General features: G+C 36.7%; 1 protein-coding gene across 1 annotated transcript in view; it reads right to left on the bottom strand.

Annotated features, from left to right (window-relative positions):
- Positions 1-1871: 1871 nt before the first annotated feature.
- LOC150077638 (uncharacterized) overlaps positions 1872-20699 on the bottom strand; it is a 103347-nt gene continuing 84519 nt past the window's right edge. Inside the window, exons 2-3 of the mRNA XM_090385181.1 lie at positions 19298-19554; positions 1872-2970 (exon numbers count right to left, since the gene is read on the bottom strand). Coding sequence (XP_090241307.1) covers positions 1872-2970; positions 19298-19554 — 1356 coding nt within the window. The remainder of the gene's footprint in view (positions 2971-19297; positions 19555-20699) is intronic.

Genomic DNA, 20699 nt, shown 5'->3' with positions numbered 1-20699 from the left:
AAGTAACAAACTCATTCATGACTCACAGGAGAAATTCATAGCCATTCCCACCTGAGATAATATCCAATGATAAGGATTTAATTTAAAATTGAGTTTACAAAATATTAAGTAGTAGTAATAGTAATGGCAAATGATGCAAGAAAACAAGCACACATAGCACCAGCCAAAAAAAAAAAAAAAAAAACAGTTCACCCAACAATATCCTCCAAGAATTTGTCTACTTCTCCCTTGAATTTATTCAACCCATCTATATATTATCTAATCATATAATCTAATACTAAATCTGCATATATATGTTTCCAAAAAACAAGCATTATTAACTGATAAGTTGAATCTTATGCTAAAACACATTAGAAGGTGGTGTTAAACTCGTTTAAAATTCCCCAAGATTTGCTGGACTTTAGCGAGCTATGATCAGAGAGATGTCAAAATTATTTGATTGTGTTATGTACATAAGTTACAGTGAAGTTCAGTTTCTTGTTTTAAAAACTTTTTTTTTATAAAACGTTTTAAATATTGTGAAATTTTACACATTAATGGTACATATATATTAATATTTATGTAAAGTAATAATTTTAATACAATATAAATTATAATTATTTTCTCCTAATTAATCTATATAATATCGGTGTAGATACACCATAGATAACACTTAAAGAAAAAGCTACGATAGTAGTGTAAAGGGCATTTTCATCTGTATTTCATATTGTGCTCATCCTTCACAAGTTACCATGTATTGCACTACCTGTAATAAGTAACGCTTCACTAATAGAGACGACTGTTGTTATTTATTCTAGGTGGGCACCACACCCAGATGGCACCATTTCAAGGCTTGCTGGCCTTTCATCAGTGGGTGGGCAGGTATCCTGGTATTGCAAACATGATAACCGACTTGTGAAGTTAATCACACAATATGAGAGATGCCAGAAGGTGTATGTGATATTAAAATGAAAGAATGCTACCAAGCATAATATTTTAGGCTTAAAAGATGTTCAATTATGGTGTCTCAAGGTTGTAAACATCTTGAGCCACAAAGAGACAGTAATCCTACAAGATTTCTGTACAGGCCACATGGCCAGTGATATAAAAATGGATCCAATACTAGTTAAGTAAAGTGGTGTTACAGTAATTTTTATCATATTACTTTCATGTAGAATTTGAGATATCGATACAATCAAATGTTAACAAAATGGACAAAAGATGCATATGTTTTGACTTGGAGAGTCACTCTTACACAGTGTTTAAAAGTGAAAGCAAAAAAATTCAGCATAACAATTGCTAACTTCATATCAGATGAACTAGATGATCTCAGGCATCTCTGGTTGATTCATCAATATATGCCACTACTATGGCACACTTGATACACTAGTGTGAAAAAGTTAGTATTGGGGGGGGGGAAAAGAGAGAGAGAGAGAGAGAGAGAGAGAGAAGGAATCTCTGAAAAGCTCCAGTCTATATATCTCTTACTGTAGCATACAGTTTGTTCACTTCTATTTTTGTATATTTTCACAGTGATTTTAACCTGTGCATATTTGAACATCTTTTAAAGATTTATTTTATTGGGAATATATTTTGCTATGATTACACTTGCCATGGTTATATTAGTCAGTTCCTTTTTACCTTCAAGTTCATCATATGCATCATGCACCTGGTGTTTGGCCTTTCTTTTTGATTAACAGAAAACCAGTAGTTTGATTTTTTATCATATACTGAATTTTATGGAAATTAATTTGTATAAAAACTTGATAGGCTGTTTGTAAAAGACAGAGAACATATTTCAACAACATATATATATATATATATATAAAAAAGGAATAACACTAAATAGTTGGTCCACATTAAAAGAACTCTGTGGGAGAAATATATAAGCATTAATATGATTTAAAATACACAGTAATGGAAGTAAACTGCACGTTATCATTGGTGACCTTTTCTTTAGGAGCTGCAATGAACTCAATATTTTCACTGTTATAAGTCTGTGGTTTAAGACAGCCAAATGGAGAAAACTTCTTACTACAAGTCCAATTTAAAGTTATTTCTACCCTGTGTCCTTTTTCAGCATATATTGAAGAAACATTACTAGAAAATCCAAATTCAGTACCCTGTGAAAGTACATCGCGAACTATATTAGTATCTTTATTTTCTACTCTAAATGCAACACCACATATGTAAGTATGTGGCTGTATAAAATTTACCTGAATTTTTGATATAAACATTGCACCTTTAATCATTTTCAATGAAAAACAAAACACACCTTTGGTTTCCCAATCCACCTCATAGCAATTTTCAAGCCCACGAATTGTCACTGGAACAAAAGTGCGACTTTCTGGCAAGCCAGCATGGGTAACCATTCTGAATTCCTCATACTGACGATATCTTCGTTTCACCGAACTTGGGCATATATGTTCAGCATGAAGGAAAAGTGTCGTTTTAGGCTTTGCTATCTTGCACAAAATTGGGCCGCCTTCTTCCATAGTAAATATGCCTGTTTCCAATACCGAAACAAATTCTTCAGTTTTCATGGTAAAAAATCGAATATATGGAAGAATAGGCTTCAAAACTTCTCTTATATTTTCTTTTGTTACTTGTAAATCCTTTCGCTGACATTCTTGCTGTCCCCATTTTATAACAGCATCAAAGAGTTGATATTCTGAACTTAGATCAAGAGTCTCCCGCATTGCCAAAAATTTAACGGTGTCACACTGTGCCCTCTTGAAATCATTTGAACTCAACAGTTTCTCAGTGTGCTGATCAAATATTACTAAACACTTACAGATGACATTTTTCAGATCCATTGTTCTGGCAAATTCAAAGATTTTACAACAGTCATTCACACACTTTTCTGTGTGATTTGTTATATATACTTCACAATGTTCTTTTAAAATAGGAATCATATACTTTGTGGCACAGTAATAAGCATCCATGGCAACTTCCATTGAATCAACAGCAACTTTATCTGTATAGAGATACCTGAAAATATTAATAAAATTTTAGAAACATTTTGCATGAAATTATGCTTTACATTTCAACATAATAGGCAAGCAATGAAATTGGTATGAGTTACTTTTCAACCTCTATTTCTTAAATAAAATATGAGTACAAATGCCCCTCAGTATTTCCCCAAAGGATCAGTTCTAGAAATTAAGATGTTATTTGTACTGCTTTTTGAAATATAGAGGCAACTGTAGCAGAACACAATAGCGCCACAGGAGATGCCTTTGTGTTTTTAGTATTAGCAAGTGATGCCAGCTTAAATAGCATCAGCAAAACAAATAAAAACCTTCCCACATCATCTGTCCATCCCCTCTAATAATCTGTCTAATTCTTACTTCAATTTATTCAAAATTATCCACTTCCACAACACCAGATGGAAGTTTGTCCAACAATCAACTAACCCTCTGGCTGAAAGCAAATTTGCACACATCTATCCTGTAACCATCCTTCAACATAAATCTACATCTCTGTATGTGTGCTGTATGGGCAAAAGTGACGTTAGCAGTCTTGCAGGAGCATTAGCTTGCAGACACTGCAATTTGCAGAACTGTTTTTGCAGAACCCTTTTGTTTCTTCTTCATCATCATCATCAGCCATTTTCAATCCACTGCAGGATGAAGGCCTCTCCAGCAACTTTCCAGTTCTTTCTGTTTTGAGCACTGGCCATCCATTTACTACTCAAAAACTCATGAATTTCATCTATCCATCTCCGCCTTTGTCTTCCAGGTTTTCTTCTAGCTCCTCTTGGGTACCATTCTGTTATTTTCTTAGTCCATCTGTCATCATGTCTTCGAGCTATGTGTCCTGCCCAAGACCATTTTAGTTCTTTAGTTTTGATAAGAATGTCCTTTACTTGAGTTTGCTGCCTAATCCATGTGTTTCTCTTCTTATCTAACAGTCTGATTCCCAATATAATTCGTTCCATTCTTCGCTGTGTAGTTCTTAGCTTCTCTTCCATTCTTTTGGTGAGTGCCCAAGTTTCACTTCCATAAGTCATGGTGGGCAGTATACATTGATTCATTATTTTACGTTTCAGACAAACTGGGATATTGCTCTTCAGTATTTCCTGAATGCTATCCATCCAAAATTTATTCTTCTCTTGACTTCCAGCCATTTATCATTATTCCAGCTAATAACTTGTCCCAGATAAGTATATGACTCCACCTTTTCAATTACTGCTCCTTCAATCATTATTTCCCTTTCCGTGGCATACTTGTTCATCATTACTTTTGTTTTAGCCATATTCATCTTTAGTCCAAAATCCTTACTAACTGTGCATAACTGATTAAGATTTTCCTCTAATTCTTTGGGATCGTGGCTTATGACCACAATGTCATCTGCAAATCGTAAATGGTTTAGGTACTCTCCGTTCACATTGACTCCTTTCTGCGACCAGTCTAATCTTCTGAAAGCTTCCTCAAGGGCAGCAGTAAACAGCTTCGGAGATATTGTGTCTCCTTGTCGAACTCCTTTCTCGATTTTAAATTTGCTACTGTCTTTGTCTAGTCTAATAAAGGATGTAGCACTCTCATATATTTTCTTCAAAATCATAATATATGGAGTATCTATGCCTTGTCTTTCCAGTGCCTGAAACATTGCCTTATGCTGTATAGAGTCAAATGCCTTTTCATAATCCACAAATGCCAGGCATAATGGTGTTTTATATTCATTTGCTTTCTCCATTAGCTGTGATATTACGTGAAGGTGATCCATAGTTGAGAATCCTGTCCTAAAGCCAGCTTGCTCTTTCGGTTGATTCTCATCAAGTATTCTTTCTAATCTGTTAGTAATGACCCTTGTGAACAACTTGTAGATATGGGATAACAAGCTAATTGGTCTATAATTTCCAATTTCTGATTTATCTCCTTTCTTATGCAGCAAAACTATGATTGCATTATTCCACTGCTTAGGCATCACACCTTTTCTAATGCACTTTGTGAAGAGCCTTGCCAGTTTTTGTGTTATGTCTCTTCCTCCCAATTTTAACAACTCTACAGTAACTTCATCTTCCCCCGGGGCTTTCCGATTCTTCATTTTCTTCAATGCATGTTCTACCTCATCAGGAAGAATATCGGGTATGTCGTATGTGTTGCTACTTTGCAATCCATCTTCCCCACTGCTGGTATCATTCCCTCGCTCCTTGTATAATTCTCTATAGTAGTCTTCTGCTATTTGAATTATGCCTTCTCTGCTATCTATAAGTACACCATCGCTATTCTTCAGTTTCAGTATCATTTGTCTTTCTGTATTACTGCTCATGGCTGCTGATTTAAATCCTTTGTTTTCCCTTAATGCTTGTTCTACTTTTCTTGTGTTAAATCTTCTTATGTCCTCTCTGAGTCTCTTTCTAATGGCTTTGCATAACTCAGTATACTCAATTTTCTCCCTGTCAGTGTTTTTCTTGCTCTTCATTTGTCGTCTTTGGTTCATCATGACAAGTGTTTCTTGACTAATTTTTTCTTCTTTGGATTTCTGTTTCCCTATAGGTTTCTTGGGCTTTATCACTTTCAGAAAGTTGTAATATTCCTCGTCGATATCTTGGTCCTGAGCAGTCTGCAGAAGCTCAAACTTGTTCTTAAGTTCCAGTACATACTGCTTTTTCTCCTCCTCTGTTATTTCAAAGACCTTTGTATTATTTACTCGAGTCAGTTTTTTCCTTTCCTTTCCTACATCTATATCAAGTGTACATCTTACCATTCTGTGATCACTTCCAACATTTACCTTATTCAGGACGGTAACATCATTCACAATATATCTTCTGTTAGTGTGTTTCTTCTTACTCCTGCATATTCCAAGAACAGCAAATGAAGCTTCCAGACATGTATGCAGTATTCAAAATGCGGCCTTATCATTGCCTTATACAGTGGAATAATCAGCTCCTTATCTCTGCTAGCAAAATTCCAGTATATCATTAACAAAGTCCCATGAGTTGTTCTAGTAGCCTCCCGTGAGTTGTCTGCACTGCCCAACTTCATGTCTAATATGCATGTCATGATGCAAAGAGTATGAAGAGATTCAAGATTAAACTGACCATGATTTCACCCCAAATTGTAAAAAAAAAAAAAGTGGTACACTTCAAAAGTGCCCAACTTTCTTTTTTGTCTCGAAAAGTTTTGTTTTTGTGCATTTTGCTTGGAGTATACCAATATATCATCTTTGCTTAACGTATTTTTATTTATAATAAAAAAAAAATTAAATATTTAATAAATGCTGCTTGTCATGCCTTTTATTTTCCAAAAGGAAAAAAAAAAAAATTCTGTTCAAAATTAAAACAGAAAATCAATATAGATATAAAATATAAACATGAAACTATGTCTCTTCCATTTTCCTGAATAAAAAAGTGAAGTATGTATAATTTTAGATGTGTGCATGCAATAGATATTTATAACACGCGCACGCACGCACGCACACACACACACACACACACACGCACACACGCACACCTGATACTACCATTCACTTCCATTTTCAAAATTTTATTTTTGTTTTTGCAGAATAAACATGTTTTTATTATGCAAAATCAATTAAATACCTTAGAAAAGCATGGCAGATATTTATAAAACTTGTGGGAGAGTAAAAGCAAGTTATCTTGAACTAGAAACAAACAATTCTTTCCAAGCTTCATATTGTTTGTACCTCAAGTCCTAAGCTGCCCTTCAAGAAAAAGGTAGCAAAAGTGGTGTAGTGTGGCACCATACAGGTTTTTGGGGGGCAATTATTTGGCAAAAATTCTCAAAAAATTACTTTAAAGACTACTCCAAGTAACAATTTGTCTACAGTTAGAATGGTAGAAAATTTTCAGATTTTAATCTTAAACCAACAATTAACACAGGATCATTACTATCAAGAGGAACTTCACAGGTTCAGCAGGGTAAAGCAAAGCATAGAGCTCAGAGAATCAAAGTCACCCATTAAACTGTTGATTGCCATTTTGAAAGGCAACTGAGTGTTTGAAGAAAAGGGTTGATGCACTCAAAGAAATTAAAACAGTGGACCCATAACCACTCAAGCTATCCAAACCTAATGATAATCTACATGCATCAGGCAGAATAACAGGATCACCAAAGGCAGAAGGTGCTGGTTGCACAGGAAAAAAACTATGGATGGTTCTATTGTCAGGGAAATGGAAAATATATTATGTTAGGTTTGTTATTTGGTTTTTAGGAGCATTAGCAACTAAGGCCATATTGCTCTGGGGATATGCGGTAGTCAATCCCTGACCTTTCCACATCCTCCGTATTTGGTGGTCATGGGCTCGAATCCCGGTCTAATCAAGAAGCGTGTGCTATGCACTGCTGCTCCTGCCCACCTGGCTACGGAGGCACCACTGAAATAAGACCACAGTATGTCTGCAAGAAGCAAAAACTAGTGAGTGTTTTTTTTTTTTTTTTGGCTGATGCTGCATAAGCTTGCTTTCTTGCATCATATGCCTCTACTAATGCTAATGGTGGGGACAGATTATAGGCTAATGGACTAGTTATTTGGATTCAGTAGACTAAATTCTGCTTTTGCTTAATTTCTTTAATATTTTATAAATTTTGATAAAAGTTAGTTTCTGTGATATTTTGTAAATTTAACAATGGTTGTTACCAGATTCACATTGAATACTTTAATTGATGATGTCATGAACTAGATGGAAATGGCTGTAAGCAATTCCAAATTTGAATCATAATTTCACTTCTTGCATGAATTAGTATTTGCCATACAGAGGGAAGGAACAGGCTTTTTCTGCACCAACCAAAAAAATAAATAAATAATAAATAAATAAATAAAAAAATAAATAAAAATTAAAAATAGAAACAAAAATAATAAATAATTAAATAAAAAACAATAATCAATGATAATAAAAGAAATAAAAGATATAAAAAAATAAAAGGAGATGTAATCAAAAGTCGACCTAGTTACGATCACTGCCCAACTGAATATTTGTTTCTTTGTTTCCAATGTATACAGTATACAGATCTCAATTAAAACTTGGTGGAAATAGAAAAAAGAAGAAACGAGAAGAATTTGAGCAACTGAAGGAATGGGTGCTTACTCTAAAGACAAATGTAAACTGGGAGTTTGTCATGGACTCAATATTCTAATAATCTGCAAAGTGATGAACCCTGATTCACAACCCAGAACAGAATAATCAAGTAATAACTGCTCAGGTTCAAAAGGATTTAGTTCTATTGGAAGATTTCATTGTGGGGAAAAAAGAGTAACATTTTGGAACAATTTATGTCACCAAGAGATATCAGATTTTAAGGGTAGTAAAGTGAGCATAATTATTTGTGAGGACTAGTGATATTAAATGAGCAGGATGCTGACAGTTTGTTGGGTGAATATAAAATCATGCTAAAAAAAAATGCCACAAGTTAAGGTAGAATGTGCATTAGTAGTGGCAAATGATGCAAGAAAGCAAGCATATATACATAAGACAAAAAAAAAATAAAAAAACACTTTTCACATAACCTATCCATCACATCAATAGTTTGTTTTTCCTTGAATTTATTCAAACAACCTGAAAGTATCTTCCAACTATAAACCACACACTGCCTGAAGGCAAACTCTCACAGACAGATCTATCCTGTACCCTTCAACATTTTGAATTTATGCTTCCCTCAAGTGTGTAGTCTGAGCAAAAGGAAGAATGCCATCAGCAGTGAATTTATTCAATCCAAAGCCCTAAACTCTTCGGTCACACCACTTGCAGGTGGCTAGTCTCCAGATGCTGCAATTTACAGGATTGAAGCATTTTGTGGTAAAATCAGTCTTCTGTTTTGCTCAATCTTATTTCCCTACTCTGCACTCATTTCAGCTGATCCACATCTTAAAACAAGGTCTTTAGAGCTATATGCAGTACTCAATATGTGGCCTAACCACTGCCTTTATATAATGGAATAATAACCTCCTTATCACTGCTAACAAACTTCCTGTTTTCATTGACAAAGTCTGATGAGCTGTCACAACAGCCTGTATGCACTACTCATAGAAAATCATATCTGACTGTAACAATTACACCAGGTCCTTTTTGTTTCCACTACCTCAAATCCAATACCACATAGTTGGTACATTATCATTAGTTGAGACAAGAAATGGGTAGCAGTGATCACAGTGTGAAGTGGGATTTACTCAAAAAGGCAACTACCATCAGGGGTAAAGGGAAGAGTTTTTGTTTTCGTAAAGGTAACTATGGTGGTCTGAAACAGTATTTAAATTCTATACAGTGGGACCAACTGACGATGTTACCAACAGCAAATTCATAATGTGAAGCATTCAAATAATTAATCTTGGAAGCTACTAGGCTTTTCATACTAACTATGAAATATTGTTCAAGATTTAAGCCTAAATGGATGTCAGATGAATTAATTAGACAGGTGACACGGAAGCCTATGATAAATATAAGCTGGTCTGTAACCAAGTCACAAAGGAGGTTAGGCAGGCAAATGCAAATTATGAGAAATCTTTGGCAAAGGATGCAAACAAAAACAGCAAAGAGTTCTTAACTTATGTAAACTCTAGAAGGAAGGGGATGAATCAGATTGGTCCACTTGATATTGATGGTTCAACTGTTCATGATACTGCTCAGGTAGCTAATAAACTAAATGAATATTTTTCATTTACATTCACACATGAGGAGTTATTCAGAGAGGGGAATGCCAGAGGTGTACTAAACTCTGGCAGTAAGCTAGATAATCTTGTAATAAATGAGAGTAAAGTGGAGGAGAAATTGTTGAAGATAAACATAAGAAAGGCACCTGGGTGGATGAAATCTATCCAGTTATATTCAAGGAGGCAGCAAAGGAAGTAAGCAAACCCTTAGCCATAATTATGAGAGCTTCCTTGGACTCAGGGAGGTACCCATGGTCTGGAGATTTGCAAATGTGACCCCAATCCACAAAGGAGGATCAAAGGGGGAGACAGATAATTACAGACCTGTTAGTTTAACTTCTGTTCCAGGGCAATCAATGGAGGCACTGGTTAAAGAAGCACTGCAGGATCATCTAGACAAGACTTCAGTTATAGCTCGGACACAGCATGGATTTCTTAAGGGGAAGTCTTGTCAGACCAATTTGATTGGATACTATGATGTGGTCACAAAGGAACTGGATGCAAAGAATAATTTTGATATCATATTTGGATCTTAGAAAGGCTTTTGATACTGCTGCACATGGAAGACTGCTGCACAAACTGGAGTAGTGTGGCATTGGAGGCAAATATCGGCTATGGATAATGGGATGGTTGAGTGGGAGAAGATAGAGAGTGGTAATCAATGGACACTGCTCTTCATGGACTAATTTTATTAATGGAGTCCCCCAGGGTTCAGTGTTGGGTTTATTGTTGTTTTCTGTATTTATTAATGATATTGATATAGTATATCAGGCTTAATGTCCAAGTTTTCAGACGATATGAAGGTCAGCAGGGTTGTTAATGACACTAATGACAGTACACTGTTGCAACAGATTCTAGAAAAGTTGAGCAAGTGGGCTCAGAGGTGGCAATTGAAGTTTTAACATTGATAAATGTAAAATACTGCATATGGGAAGCAGGGAGTAATTGAGGAAAAGACAGCTGTGGAATAATAGTTGTGCAGAAATTTGTCTTTAGCCAGCAGGTAGTTGATTGGTGGAACAGACTTCTATCTTTTGTTGTGGAAGTTGATAGCCTAAATAAATTGAAGGCTGAGCTGGACAGGCATTTGGAATGAATGGAGGGGTGAAATGGGAGGGTTTTGTGTTTTTTTTTTGGCTGATTATTCTGCACAATCTTGGTATCTTGCATTGTATGCCTCTACTAATGCTAATATCTGTTCCATGACGTCATCTACTTTTGCCCCTGGCACGCATACCCTGGTCCTAATCCACCTACCCTTCTTGCACAACATATCTTCCATTTCTGTGACAATAAAGTGGCTGACAACAACCATCCCCTGTGGGACAAGTGCTTTCTGTGTTGGAGATTGCAGCTGTGTTGCCGAAGCACAAGTGTGAGCTATGCATTCAGCTGGGCCCACCATTTTAATTCCTTCAAGGGCTTCTATCCTACTCTTTAAACTCTCATAAATGTCCATCAGAATGCTGAGTTAGCACCTAATTTCTTCGCTCTCTGCTCACCGCATGCACACACACACACACACACAGAAATTTCCCATGGATGGATCATGTCCTGTTCCCGAAAGAGCTGCAAATATTTCACAAGTTGCACATTTTTTGGACTGTGATATGCTGGAGAATCACCCCCCGTTGCTTCTCCCTCAAGCCACAGCACTCCCAGTACTTTGTATCCATTGATTTGCTAGTGTGGAGCATGATTTCCATTTAAATCAATTAAATACAATTTAATTGATTAAAAATGAAAATTAATAAAATTAATTTTTATTAATTATATCCTTAGTAAAATTTAAAAATTCCTTAGATAAACACAAAGAAATATATGACCAACAAATGATTAGAACCTCCGAGCTACTATTTTTTCACAATTAAGACCCTACTATTCCACTCCACTACCCGTTACATGCTATGATATTGATGCCAAAACATCGATACAGTAACAGTACAAGTAGTTAGTCCTAACTTAAATAATCACTAGCTTAATTTAAAAATAAGCTAATGAACATGACTATTTAAAATATTTGTAAAACAATTTAATGTTTGCTAATCAAAAGAATGGTAAAAATTTCCAAAAAAACTTATCGTTCCCATGAGCTTAAAGTTCTGCATTCTGGCACTTATAATCTCATATTCGAGATGCTGAGGCTTTTACAATTAATAATCACCTCCCACAGCTTGTTCATTTACCTACCAGAATACCAGTCAGTGCTAACCATGCAGCCAGCATGGTTAGCACTGTCTTGATCTTTTTTGATCAAGATCACTTGATCTTTTTCTCAAACAACCCTTTCTAAGTACACGGTCGAGGTGAGAAAGGTTCCATTGGAGAAGAGACCATCACCGTGTGAACCTCAGTTCACACGGTGATGGTCTCTTCTCCAATGGAGCCTTTCTCTCATAAATTTTCTTAACCTCGTCTTGTTTGGCATCCAATGGGATGATCTGCAAGACTAATTTTCCTCTTTTCCTTGGTCAGATTACTGTTTCAAATCTTCTGATGTCAACATTTGCTCAGACTGGTGGTGGTGTGAAATTACTCTTGTAGGAATGAAATCCTCTATTACAACACTCCACCTTAAAACCTTATCCTTTATCTAAACCTTGGTTTTTCCAATAAATGTGCTAAGGCTGTTCAAGATAAGGATGCTGCTATTGCAATTGGTTTGTATCCAAATATCAAGGTTCATTTTCTGCCTACACCAAAGCTCATAGCAATTGTAGAGCAATTATTAATCAGTACAAACTAGATTTTGAACAGGCTAAGAGTAGAAACCTCATTTCTTGTTCAAATGGTAGTTGATCATTGTCAAAGCCATTAGCTGCAACTTTTGCCCATCTGTGTTCCACCTCTGTCAAAACAAGATGGTTCTATTACCACTTCAGTTAAAGATAAAGCTGACCTGCTAGCATCCTATTTTCCTTCCAACTCGTGCATTAATGATCTTGGTAAACCACCTCCCACCAATCCAAAGTACATTCTATTCAATGTACTACTGTGGTCTTTTGTCAAAAGGATGTCACGATTTTTAACAATCTAGATGCTAAGAAAGCTCCAGGTCTCAATGGTATTTCTCCACTTGTTCTTAAAACCTGTGCTCCTGAACTTACTCCTGTTCTGTGTCACCTTTTTTCACTTTCTTATTCAAAAGGTTTCCCTTCTGCTTGAAAATTTGCTCATATCCAGCCACTTCCTAAAAAGGGTGAAAAATCCTTCCCATCCAATTATCGTCCCATTGCACTTACTTCTACTCTCTCTGTAGTAATGAAGAACTCCATTAACTGCCAACTGTTAAACTATCTAAAAACCTTCCATCTGATCAACGATTGCCAGTATGGATTCAGTCAGTGTTGATTCACTGGTGATATTCTAGCTTATGTTAGCTGTTTATAGACAGGTTCAATGTAAACGTTTGGTGAAACTTAAGCATTGTTCTTGACATTTCAAAGCCTTTTGATAGTGTTTGGCATAAAGGTCTTATAAATAAGTTTCCATCTTATGGTTTGTCAACTGTTTTTTGTAATTGGGTATCCAGTTTACTCTTTGACTGCTCACTGCAGGTGATGGAAGATGACTCACTCGCACAAGCTCTTTCTCTCTCTCTCTTATAACTTCTCCACTAATGTTGGTGTCCCTCAAGGTTCAGTTCTTTCTCCCACTCTTTTCCTCTTGTATATTAATGACCTTCTTCCATTGGCCAGAAATCCTATCCATAGTTTTCAATAACCCCCAATACAGATCTTATATCTCTATTTGGGGTTATTATTCTGACTTCTGATCTCTCTCTCGATATAAGCGCATTACAAATACTGCTTTCTCTGCATCTAAAAATATCGGTTTTCTCTTTTGCTCTCAGTGTTACTTTTCTTCCAAACAGCTGTACAAATCACAAATCTGTGATTTGTACAGCTGTTTGGTTAAGAAACACAAAGTCCAAGGAAGTGAAGCCAGTCGACATCGATGGACACGGCAGTGTCGAGTCAGTTTGGTGTGACATAAGCATAGGGAAATCAAAATTGAGAGTAGGAGTGTGCTATAGGCCTAATGACTCTGATGAGTATAATAAGATATTGTACAGGGAAATAGAGTGGGCCAGTAAATCAGAGAGTCTTATAATGGGGGATTTTAATTTCCCAGATATTGACTGGAATTTGTGGGTTGGTCACTCGCACACTAGCAAGGCTTTTGTGGATTTATTGGATGATTGTTTTCTACATCAGCATGTTCGTGAGGGAACAAGAGGGAGCAATCCTCTTGATCTGATTATCAGTAGTGATTCTTCATGCATTAATAATCTGCAGATAAATGAACCACTAGGTGGCAGTGATCACAGTGTGTTGAAGTGGGATTTACTCAAGGAGGTAACTACCATCAGAGGTAAAGGGAAGGGTTTTTGTTTTCGTAAAGGCGACTATGATGGTCTGAGACAGTATTTAAATTCTATACAGTGGGACCAACTGATGATGTTACCAACAGCAAACTCAAAATGGAAACATTCAAGGATTATTGGAGGCTACCAGGCTTTACATACCAACTAAGAAATATAGTTCAAGATTTAGGCCTAAATGGTTGTCAGATGAACTAATGAGACATGTGGCAGAGAAGAAAAATGCATGGGATACATACAAATTAATGGGTGACATGGAAGCCTATGATAGATATAAGTTGTTCTGTAACCAAGTCACAAAGGAGATTAGGCAGGCAAAGGCAGACTATGAAAAATCCTTGGCAAAGGATGCAAAGAAAAACAGAAAAGAGTTCTTTACCTATTTAAACTCAAGAAGGAAAGGGATGAATCAGACTGGTCCACTGGATATTGATGGTTCAACAGTTGAGGATCCTGCTCAGGTGGCTAACAATCTAAACGAGTATTCTGCATGTACATTCACGCATGAGGAGTTATTCAGGAAGAATAATGATGTAGGTAAAGTAAACATTGGCAGTGAGCTTGATGATTTTGTAATAACTGAGAGGAAAGTGGAGGAGAGATTGTTGAGGATAAACATAAAAAAGGCACCTGGGGTGGATGGGATCTATCCAGTTGTATTAAAGGAGGCAGCAAAGGAAGTAAGCAAACCCCTAGCCATAATTATGAGAGTTTCTTTGGACTCAGGGGAGGTACCCATAGACAGGAGATGTGCAAATGTAACTCCAATTCACAAAGGAGGATCAAAGGCTGACAAGTAATTATAGACCTGTTAGTTTAACTTCTGTTCCAGGTAAATTAATGGAGGCACTGGTTAAAGAGGCACTGCAGGATCATCTAGACAAGAATTCAGTTATAGCTCAGACGCAGCATGGTTTTGTTAAGGGCAGGTCTTGCCTGACCAATTTGATTGGATACTATGATGTAGTCACAAAAGAACTGGATGCAGGGAATACCTTTGATATTATATATTTAGATCTTAGAAAGGCTTTTGATACTGTTGCACATGGAAGACTGCTGCACAAATTGGAGCAGTGTGGCATTGGAGGCAAATTGCTGCTATGGATAAGGGGATGGTTGAGTGGCAGAAGACAGAGAGTGGTAATCAATGGACACTGCTCAAAGTGGACTAATGTTATTAGTGGAGTTTCTCAGGGTTCAGTGTTGGGTCCGTTGTTGTTTTCGGTGTTTATGAATGATATTGATGATGGGATATCAAGTTTAATGTCCAAGTTTGCAGATGATACAAAGGTTGGCAGGGTTGTTAAGGACACCACTGATGCTATGCTGCTGCAACAGGATCTGGAAAGGTTGAACAGATGGGCTGAGAGGTGGCAAATGAAGTTTAACATTGACAAATGTAAAGTACTACATATGGGAAACAGTAACCCCCAGAGCAACGTAACGGTACTACACTGACAGTGGTGGAGAATGAAAAGGACCTGGGGGTAATTGTGCAGGCAGATATGAAGTTCTCTGAGCAGTGCAGACGAGCTGTAAGAGTAGCTCATGGTGTCTTGTCAATGATATACAGGAATTTTTCTAACAGGGATATGGAGGTGATTATTTCCTTGTATAAGGCAATGGTTAAGCCACATCTTGAGTACTGTATACAGGTCTGGAGGCCTCATTTCAAGAAGGATGTAGAGCTGCTGGAAAGGGTACAGAGAAGGGCAACAAGATTAGTGAATGGAACAAAGGGTTGCTCTTACGAAGAAAGGCTTAAGTTTTGCAAATTACAGAGTCTGGAGACTAGGCACCGGCGAGGTGATCTGATAGAGGTGTATAAGGCTTTGAATGGTTTGAGCATGCTCAATTCCAATGGGATTCTTCATCTTGCTCAGAATAATCAGCTCAGAGGGCATAAAATCAAATTGAGGAAGGACGGATGTCGGATAGATGTGCGGAAATTTGCCTTTGGCCAGCGGGTGGTTGGTTGGTGGAACCGACTTCCATCACTTGTTGTTGAAGTTGATAGCCTAAACAAATTTAAGGCTCAACTGGACAGGTATTTTGAGCGAACGGAGGGGCGAAACGGGAGTGGTGTGTTTTTTTTTTTTTTTTTGGCCGATGCTGAATAAGCTTGCTTTCTTGCATCATATGCCTCTATTAATGCTAATGCTAATCTGCCCCAAACATGGAATAATATTGTTACCACATCCGAGGCAGTGCCTGCAAAACCTCTCTCAGGCTTGCAGATTCCATTCAAAAGAGGGAAGTTTGATATATTAATGACTCACCTCTAACAGAGTCTCTGCACTCTCTGTCCCATAGACATTCTGTTTCTGCTGCATGCCTTTTCTAAAGAAACCTTCATGGGCACCATTGATCTCATTTGGCTTCTATAATTTTCACTCTCTTCCAAACCAGTCTGAACATGTGCCACAACCAGTCAACATCCTTTTACTGTCCAACTTCAAACTCACAGAATCAACTTTTCTTCTTCATTCATTCATTCATTCAACTTCCATTTTCTGCAACAATCTTCCTTCATACATATTTCCTGTATAATAATGTATAATCTTCCTTCATAAAATCTACAGAAATTCAAATCGAATGCCAACAAGTATCTTCTTTCATCTTCTCAACCTCCAGCCCATGCACCGGTACTAAGTACTATAGATTCTAATACCTCTCCTGTTTGGGGTTTTCATATATATATATATATATATATAAATATATATATAGAGAGAGAGAGAGAGAGAGAGAGAGAGAGAGAGAGAGAGAGAGAGAGAGAGAGAGAACAATCTTTTTTCAAATGGTAGCCTTAGCATGCCCAAAATTGAGTTTGGACTGATTAATAACTACTTTACAATTAATGTGAGCTTTTAGTGTATGCAGTAACTGAAGATGGAGATTTAGATACAAGCTAATTGCAATACAATACATTCTTATCCTGAACAGCATTAGCATATTTATTGGAAAAATCAAGGTTTATATAACGGATGGGATTTTAGGGTGGAATACAGAATGAACAATTTCATCCCTAAAAGAATATCTGCACTGACACAATCTGAGCAGATATTGGCATCACAAGCTTTAAAACAATAATCTAGTCAAGGAGAGAATAGAAATAATACAGATTTTGCATTTTTGTAATGCCAAACAATATGAGGTTGTCAATGGCTGCAAGAGACACAATAGCTCAGACACAGCATGGTTAAGGGGAGGTCTTGCCTGACCAACTTGATTGGATACTATGGTGCAGTCACAAAAGAACTGGATGCAGGGAATAACTTTGATATTATATACTTGGATCTTAGAAAGGCTTTTGATACTGTTGCACATGGAAGACTGCTACACAAATTGGAGCAGTGTGACATTGGAGGCAAATTGCTGCTATGGATAAAGGGGTGGTTGAGGGGGAGAAGACAGAGAGTGGTAATCAATGGACACTGCTCATCGCGGACTGATGTTATTAGTGGAGTCCCTCAGGGCTCAGTGTTGGGTCCATTATTGTTTTCTGTATTTATAAATGATATTGATGATGGTATATCGGGCTTAATGTCCAAGTTTGCATACGATACAAAGGTTGGCAGGGTTGTCAAGGACACTACTGACACTATGCTGCTGCAACAGGATCTGGAAAGGTTGAGCAGATGGGCTGAGAGGTGGCAAATGAAGTTTAACATTGACAAATGTAAAGTACTACACATGGGAAACAGCAACCCCAGAGCAACGTATCAACTCTGTGGTACTACACTGACAGTGGTAGAGAATGAAAGGGACTTGGGGGTGGTTGTGCAGGCAGATATGAAGTTCTCTGAGCAGTGCAGACGGGCTGCAAGAGTAGCTCATGGAGTATTGTCAATGATATACAGGAATTTTTCCAGCAGGGATAAGGAGGTGATTATTCCATTGTATAAGGTGGTCAGGCCACACCTAGAGTACTGTATACAGGTCTGGAGGCCTCATTTCAAGAAGGATGTAGAGCTGCTGGAACGAGTACAGAGAAGGGCAACAAGATTAGTGAATGGAACAAAGGGGTGCTCTTACGAAGAAAGGCTTAAGTTTTGCAAATTACAGTGTCTGGAGACTAGGCACCAGCGAGGTGATCTGATAGAGGTGTATAAAGCCTTGAATGGTTTAAGCATGCTCAATGCTGATGGGATTCTTCCTCTAGCTCAGAAAAATCACCTGAGAGGGCATAAATTGAAATTGAGGAAAGACAGATGTAGGATAGACGTGTGGAAATTTGCCTTTAGCCAGCGGGTGGTTGGTTGGTGGAACAGACTTCCATCCCTTGTGGTGGAGGTTGATAGCCTAAATAAGTTTAAGGCTCAGCTGGACAGGTATTTTGAACGAACAGAGGGGTGAAGTGGAAGTGGGTTTTTTTTTTTTTTTTTTTGGCTGATGCTGCATAAGCTTGCTTTCTTGCATCAAATGCCTCTACTAATGCTACTAATGCTAAGAGAGAGGCTCCACTGAAAAAGAGACTCCATTTCAGATCACTAAGTTATGATCTGTATTGCCAAGAGACATTGACTAATTGTCTCTTGGCAAGTCAGATTTACTAACATTGACTGTGTATTTGGAGGAGTTGTTGAAGAGAAAAAGATCAAGAGTGTTAGGATGTGTGTTTAGGATTGTCTGTTATTCTGGTAAGGTTTTTTATATATTTATTTATTTTTTTTTTTAGCTGTGCAAAGTAGTTAGTCTTGACATCTTGAACTGTTGGGCACATGCAACACAAAACCGAAGCCAACTGCAGCTGCTGGCTTAAGTTTTGTGTTGCATGGAATTTTTTTTTTTTTTAAAGAAAATTCTAAGCATGGAAGTTAGACTAGAGAAATCAAGTTTCAAAGGAAGAAATTCAAAGATCTCCAAGTGATTAGTGCATTTGGAGAGTGACAGAATGGGACAGAGACTTTTAGATGGAGATCAAAATATGGAGATTTAACATCATGTTAAAATATATTATATTACCATTTTATATTTAAAGAAAAAGTTACCAGTTTTAACTGGTTACATTTTCAGTTTTAACATGGGTAAGCTGTTTCAACTCATTTCGTGTGATTAATAAATGATATGAATGTAATGTTATATTATTATTATAATGTATAATTAATTTTTATCATTTGACATTCATGTAGTATTTTCAAAGATAATATTTGAACCAATGTCTATATTATATCTGTAATGATACATATACAGCAGTAAGGCTCTTTGCTGTTCGACATATTTCTTTACTGAATAAATTTAAAACTTAGAATATTTATGAAAATCTTTCAGTTATCTAGCATTTTTTAAATGGCAAAGAGAAAGATAAAATATTTCTATTACCTTAGCATGACATCAAATCCTCTTGGGGTGATATCTGGTACAGCAATTTCAGCACTGTTTTCAGCTAACTGTCCATAAAACATAGCAGCAAACACAGGACTGCCTGCTGCTAGGATTAGTCGATGAGAGGAAAATCTTTTCTGATTTCCTTCTTTCCCAACCAGGAACAAAACATCACAAAAAGTATTGCTCTCCATTAGAAATGTGAAACGAGCAACTACTGATTTCATTTCACTTTGCCAATCAGTCATTGTATCCTATGAAGATATAATTTGCACAGATTACATGTTATTTCATTCTGTATTAGAACCAGCACTACCAATAAAATAAAATAAATGCTGTCCTAAATAAGTTACAAAAGGGTCTGCCAAACGGTTGACCGTAGTACATAGAAATAAAAATACAATTTTATGGAAAACAGCAACGCCAAAAATTTCATTGATTATTTCTCTGATTGTCTTTTAGGTTATTTCAAATTTTTATTGCTTATTTTTTTTTTTGTCCTGAAAAAAAAAATTATACTCCTACAACCAGTATATTTTATTTAAGTTTTTTTTTAAAATAAATAAATGCACAAGGCATAATACTTTAAGAGTTTGGTATCTATATAATATCGGTGTTTAGAATCACCATAGATAACTCTTAATAAACTACAAAGTAGTTGTTGTAGGCATCATTTGCTCTTTCTCATATTGTGCTCTGCCTTCACGACGAGTTGCCATGATATTGCACTACTTCGAATAAGTAACTCTTCACTAAAAGAGAAGACTATTGTTACTTATTCTCAGTTGAGTACCACCACCCAGACAGCACTGTTCACAGCCTTGTGCATTTATTTATTTTAAATATTGACATCTACACCTCTTGGCATCTCTCATATTGTGTGATTAACTTCACAACTGGGTCGTCATGTCTGCAATACCAGGGTACCTGCCCACCCACTGATGATCGGCCAATAGCCGTGAAACAGTGCTGTCTGGGTGGTGGTACTCAACTGAGAATAAGTAACAATTGTCTTCTCTTTAGTGAAGAGTTACTTATTCGAAGTAGTGCAATATCATGGCAACTCGTTGTGAAGGCAGAGCACAATATGAGAAAGAGCAAATGATGCCTACAACAACTACTTTGTAGTTTATTAAGAGTTATCTATGGTGATTCTAAACACCGATATTATATTTTATTTAAGATAAAAGATACATCTTTAAAAAAAACTGCAATAGGTTGATCTTGAGAATACATTAAATGTAAGGAATGTGTTAAATCTAATTGTTAAATTGAGATGTGTTAAATGTAAAGCAGCTCACATTGTGGACAAGGTTGCCAATCCTTCAGCAAAGACGCCTCCGTAGCCAGGTGGGCAAAAAAAACCAAATAAATAAAATAAAAACCTTCAGCAATGCTT

This window comes from Mastigoproctus giganteus, chromosome 11 (genome assembly GCF_048544385.1).
Source record: "Mastigoproctus giganteus isolate SK-2022 chromosome 11, ASM4854438v1, whole genome shotgun sequence".
In the NCBI taxonomy this organism is placed as follows: Eukaryota; Metazoa; Arthropoda; class Arachnida; order Uropygi; family Thelyphonidae; genus Mastigoproctus; species Mastigoproctus giganteus.
This window is presented reverse-complemented; position numbering and strand designations above follow the sequence as displayed.